Source organism: Austrofundulus limnaeus, unplaced genomic scaffold, assembly GCF_001266775.1.
Source record: "Austrofundulus limnaeus strain Quisiro unplaced genomic scaffold, Austrofundulus_limnaeus-1.0 Scaffold458, whole genome shotgun sequence".
NCBI classification, from domain to species: Eukaryota; Metazoa; Chordata; class Actinopteri; order Cyprinodontiformes; family Rivulidae; genus Austrofundulus; species Austrofundulus limnaeus.
In genome coordinates this window covers 176,793-183,259 of record NW_013952860.1, presented here as the reverse complement: position 1 = coordinate 183,259, position 6,467 = coordinate 176,793, and the positions used below count along the sequence as shown (strand labels likewise).

Sequence of the window (6,467 nt, the reverse complement as noted above, 5' to 3'; positions counted from 1 at the left end):
ATCCTTCAACACAGAGCATCTTCAGAAGACAAGCTGATAAAATAAATGTTAAAAATCTGTATTGTTTGACACAAGTGCTTATTGAACCTAAAGCCTTAAAAAGTTTACAGATACTTTGACGCAGCAGTTTTTCATGATCCATGTTTCCAATGATCAGAAAGCCATGGAGGAAGAGGAGGAGGAGGAAGAGGAGACGGAGACGAAGCCCGACCCCCTTCATCAGCTGATTCTACACTTCAGCCGCACAGCTCTGACAGAAAAGCTGTAAGGCCGTCCCGCAGCGTCCTCCGCTCACCTGTGTGTCCTCACTGCACCTGTCTGACCCCTGCCCTGTTTTCTCCTGGCAGGAAACTGGACGTGGACCATCTGTACATGTCGTACGCCGACATCATGGCAAAGGTTGGTCCACGGCGTGCCGTAAACTCAGGAGAGTCGAGTGGGAGCAGGATGTAAAGATGTCTCCTCTCTCTCCCATCAGAGCTGTCACATTGGTGAGGAGGACGAAGGGGGAGAGCAGGAGGGGGAGGAGCCGTCCTTTGAGGTGCGACAGACAGAGATGGTATGGGGGGGGACCAGGGGAGGGGAGACAGGGGAGTCAGCGGAGAAGCAGCTCCCCGAGCACTGAGTGACCACACCGTGACATCACACTCGGCACACGGCCCCCCCACCGCCCAACCACAGCATTTTTTCTCTCTCCTCCGTCCACTCACACACCCCCGTCTCACTTCCTGCAGTGGACTGACCAGTGCATGCCTCTGCTGGACCATCGGTGTCTGTTCCTAAACTGCATGGTGGAGTGCAGAGAGATGGTGCAGCTAAAGACGACAAAATCAAAGCCAGAGATAAAACAAGCCCCCCGAGCTTTAACTGGTTCAGAATCACAGTTTCCAAACCTGATCAGGCTCAGAACAAGAAGCTGAGATGAACAGGCTCGGACACTGTGATGATGTAGTTCTGAAGATCCTCTGCTTGGCTGGAAGGGCAGCTTCACCTCAGCCCGGTTGGTTTGTTCACAGCGTGTGTTTACATGGTGGTTTTTCTCCTGCAAGGATAAATTCACCTGGTTATTATTTACCTCTGAAACCCTCTGAACCATCATCTATTCAGGGCAGCAACTAACGATGATTTTAACAACCGATGATTTTAACAACCGATGATTTTAATAACCTATTATTTTAACAACCGATGATTTTAACAACCGATGATTTTAACAACCGATGATTTTAACAACCGATGATTTTAACAACTGATGATTTTAACAACCGATGATTTTAACAACCGATGATTTTAACAACCGATCAATCGATTATTTTAACAACCGATTATTTTAACAACCGATCAATCGATTGTTTTAACAACCGATGATTTTAACAACCGATGATTTTAACAACCGATGATTTTAACGACTGATGATTTTAACGACCGATTATTTTAACGACCGATTATTTTAACGACCGATTATTTTAACAACCGATGATTTTAACAACCAATAATTTTAACGACCGATTATTTTAATGACCGATTATTTTAATAACCGATCAATCGATTATTTTAATAACCGATCAGTCGATTATTTTAATAACCGATCAGTCGATTATTTTAATAACCAATCAATCGATTATTTTAATAACCGATCAGTCGATTATTTTAATAACCAATCAGTCGATTATTTTAATAACCGATCAGTCGATTATTTTAATAACCGAATAATCATCAGTTATTTTTTCGATTAATTGGTTAAAAAAACATTTAGACTACCAGACCATACTATACCAGACCAGACCAGACGGTGCCATTGCATACCATATCATATCATTTCAGGCCAGGCCTACTGGTGCATTCTGGAGAAAAGGCACTTTTAGAAAGGAAGTTAAATATCTCCTCCCCTTTGCTTTGCATTTTTGCTATAAATGCAAGAAAACTTAAATAAAATAAACATTTAAAGAAGGAAGTCCTTCAAGGCCTAAATATCTGACTGAAAGAAATCAACCTGGAAACTGCAATCTGAAACAAATTTATTTTTAGATTCACARTATGTGCAGCAGTCCACACAATGCAACAAAAACTGTACAAAAACTGTCATGGCTTTAACTGTTCATTTAATCTCAACACAGAATCATTTAATGAAATAATGCAAGGTTGGTACCTTATTTAAGACCTAATTAAGTCCTTATGAAATGTGTTGAAACACTTTTAATCAATTATTTCAGTTGATTTTTATCAGTTTGTTGTTGCAGCACTTGATGGTTCTAAACTGACGTCCTGAGTCGTTCCATTCTGTTGGACAAAGATGTGATAGAATGGAGGTTGGCCAGGCTGCCCTCACACCCCCACCTGTAAAAAAACCAAAACAAAAAGACACCTGTACGAACAAACTGCCAGTCATCAGGTGCAGCACTGACTGATTTGTTCTTTTCATCTCAGTCTGTGGGATGAGTTCGTCCTCGTGCGTCAGGACAGATTCTCTGTAGGAACTGAACAAAGAAGCTGCAGCTCAGAAACACCACCATGTGGACACATTTACTGTTCCTTTCGTGCACAGACATGTCCTGACAACCAGCATGAAGCCCTGAAACGGGCCTTCTAACAGTAAAAGGAGCCATTTTTGTCTTGACGTTGTGCACCTGTGGTCGGCCTCGCACCACCCCTTCCTGACTCACACCTGCTGCTGCTTCCTGTAGCTCGTCTTAAAGCTCGGTTTGGAGTTCTAACACACGACTGACTTTGTCTTCACTTTGAATTGGACAATGCTAACAAGTCCCCCTCTCTGTGCTCACGAAGAACTACAGTAAAACACAGACACACACACACACACACACACACAATCACACAGAATAAAGAGACGGAACGACCAACAGGAGCTCTGTAAGCAGAGGAAAGTCCACGCATCAGATTTTATCCACGTCAGGCTGACGAGGGAGGGGGGTGGAGGGAGGGTAGGTGTAGTTCTGTGTGCTTTGGGGGGCTTTGTGCATGGTGTGCAGTGGGTGGACCAGAATAACCTCTTTTATCAACAGGATGGTTGTTATTGCACCTGTGAGGACTTACAGGAAGTACAGCTATGGTACTTCAGTGATCATAAATATGGTTATTTATTAGAAAAATGTACTTTTTTATAAACCTGCTCAGTGTTGGAAATAAATTTAGAAATAAATGAATTAGAAAAATAGATTTTTAAGTTAATATTTGATTGTTACTATGTGCATTTTTGCTTTTGCGTTTTTAAAGAACCAATTTTTTTCTAGAATCTAAAAAGAGCCTTAAATTGTTGAAGTGCTTGTGACATGCAAATGCTTCATATACAAAAAGTCAAAGATAACGTCTATCTGTTTTAGAAACTTGGCATAATACACATGAATTTATACATTTTGTCACATAACTGACAGATTTTCTTTTGAACTCAGCTCAGTAAAAGTAAAACAGGAAGTGACATCAAATGGGAACTCTTCAAGAAAAGGAACTTCCTGGTCTTTGTTTATTAAAACTCATCTCTCTGATAGTGACTTCAAAATAACCTAAAGAAGCATCAGATTCTTCTCTACGGTCTGTGTTGTTAGTATTGTAGCAACACTCTGCTCACATGCAGACATTCCCCTTTGACATCACTTCCTGTTTCTTCACATGTGAATATTTCAAGAACGATTCTTCTCAGTGGTGTGAAATTTGATTTGCAACACCTTATTAATGCTATTTTTCCAAAAATTCATTCATATCTAATACAAAAATTTGATGTCACAGGCACTTTAAAGAGATCCGTGATTAGTTGTAACATTAGACTTTATTTGATAAACATTTATTTTAACTGTAAAATAAAGACTGTAAAAATACTGTAGGATGTTTAGTTTTTATCATTTTTAAAATATATTAACACGGACAGAGCCATTTTATTTCCACACAAAGCATTCTGGGTAAATGATGACGTGGATAGGTCCTCGGTGCGAGGCTGCTAGCGAGCTATATCCACCCTGAAGGTGAATCTTGGTCAATATCTGATGATCGACTCTTTTAAATGAAACCAGAGAGCGTTGACAGAGAGGAGAAGGTAGAAATGACTCAGCCTGGAACTGAAAATATGGATGGAGGACAACAGTTTAGCTTGTTTGTTGCGCTAGCGCCAAATTAATACATGTAAAGCAATATCGCGTCAGCGCTAAAGCTAACAGGCTAATCTGAGGTTCTTCTTCCATGAAGCAGCTCTGTTGTCCTCCATCCATCTTTTCAGTTCCAGGCTGAGTCATTTCTACCTTCTCCTCTCTGTCAACGCTCTCTGGTTTCATTTAAAAGAGTCGATCATCAGATATTGTCCAAGATTAACCTTCAGGGTGGATATAGCTCGCTAGCAGCCTCGCACCGAGGACCTATCCACGTCATCATTTACCCAGAATGCTTTGTGTGGAAATAAAATGGCTCCACCCGTGTAATATATTTTTTAAATTTTAGTTTAAAAATGTACAAAACTGAACATCCTACAGTGTTTTTACAGTCTTTATTTTATAGTTAAAATAAATGTTTATCAAATAAAGTTTAATGTTACAACTAATATGGATCCATTTAAAGTTGATAAAACTGCAGTCGTAGGACAGAGAAACCTTCAATCTGAAGGCACAGGTTGCACGACGTGTATCTGACAGGAGGAGTGTGTGTGTGTTTGTGTTATTCTCTGGGACTGTTGTGTGTTTGCACCTCAGGAGGATGTTGAGAGCTGGAATAACTGCCTCCATCACTAATACACATCGTGTGCGAGGGAGAGTGTGTGTGTCTGATAAACCCAGAAACCGTCTCTAAACGGTTCAAGCTTTCATCACAAAATATTTGATTGTTATCAAAGTAGAACTGAAATATCACAAAATTTTATTTCCTGATACCGTATCGATTCTCTAAAGCACTCTATTAATTGTAATGTTGTACTTTTGATTATCAGCAGTCAGCCAGCCGTTTGGCTGATTTAAGAAGAAATATAAAATACAAAATCAGTTCTCACCGTTGTTCAGTGTTCTTCCCATTGCATCAAAAACAATCTGTATTTATTAGATTTATAAAGCATAGGCCTGTCAAAATGAGCAATAAATCAATTAATCTCATAAATTAAAATGAGGTTGATAATTTCTAATTTCCTGCATGTTTGTTTTCTTTACGTCTTCCTCTTTTCTGCTCTTTAMTGTAGGGAGGAGTGAACTCAACGTCAGCTGTTTCCAGTTGCTTCATGATCTCTAACTCCGTAGCATCAGAGCCGCATGAACAGGCATTTAGCTAGCTAGCTTAGCTGCTCCTTCTTTCAGCTGGTGACTCCTCAGGGCGCCCTCCTTGGGTTCTCCGAGTTTTTTTTATTTATTATTATTTATACTACGTGTTTTTTTCAAACTTGGTAAGCAGCAGGACTGAACTGATTTTATGATTTCACGTGATTTTATCGCTCCTGGTCCGTTCGTAGCTTTACCTAAATTTCATTAACTTCCATAAATTTCGTAAGTGGYGTGCAGGCGATCTTAGTTGTTTTTAGAAACCAGAGGGAGACACAAAGAATAAACTGCACCRGCATGGATAAGAGGTGGGGCCTGATTTTACCACTTCAGCAGCTGCCGTTGTGTTTTCACAACCTCTGACTCAGGTCAGTTCGTAACTTTTTAATGTACGCAAATATTATAAACKTTCATAAACCTCTGTAAAGTGTTCTAAAATGGTCTCCAAACAATGTTATTGTTTATCGCAATAATTTCTGAGGCCAAATTTGTTATGGTGACAGGGCTAGTAATGCATGGTGTGCCGTTCAAACTGAATTTTTTTTTATTTGAATCTTTAGCAGRGAAAAATGGCAACATATCGACTTACATGATCACAATATATCATATCACGACAACTGTGACGTGATATTAGAGTCAAAATCAGTTTTATTATTGCCTTTGTCAATGAACAGGACTCACAGACTAGGAATATGCTTTGGTGTAAAGGTGCAAATAAGTATAAAATATAAGAAATATAGAAAAAACAGGATTAAAAAGAAAAAATAGATTAAATTTTAAAATATAAAACATGTACACTAATTCAAACAGTACTCAGAGAGACAATATAGTTGGAGTAGTGCAATTAAATGCATCATTTACCAATACACAGCTTTATTTTGTAGCCCATTTGCACATAAACAGGGATGCTGATCCATCAAGTTTGGCTGGAAACAGCTAAAATGTTCCTGACGGTCAGAATGATGTCTTCACAGCAGCAAGTTTATTATCTTGGAAGTTTAATTTACTCCTAAAATATCATCCAGTAATATTTACAATAATATTAAAATCCAAGTATTTGCTGGTAAATTTCACAAGACAGTTTGTAAATTAGTTAATTAAAATTAAAACATTAGAAAGTCCCCATATTTCACTTGTTTTCACACTAGTTGAGTTAAATATCTGTGAATCAGAGCTGTGTGTGTGTGTGTGTGTGTGTGTGTGTGTGTGTGTGTGTGTGTGTGTGTG

The 6,467-nt window shown here is 39.1% G+C and overlaps 1 protein-coding gene across 1 annotated transcript in view; it reads left to right on the top strand.

The window, feature by feature from the left end:
* ryr1b (ryanodine receptor 1b (skeletal)) overlaps positions 1-6,467 on the top strand; it is a gene marked incomplete in the record, with an annotated part of 103,334 nt that overhangs the window by 68,029 nt on the left and 28,838 nt on the right. The window contains 3 exon segments of the mRNA XM_014025145.1: positions 158-264; positions 348-399; positions 479-559. Coding sequence (XP_013880599.1) covers positions 158-264; positions 348-399; positions 479-559 — 240 coding nt within the window.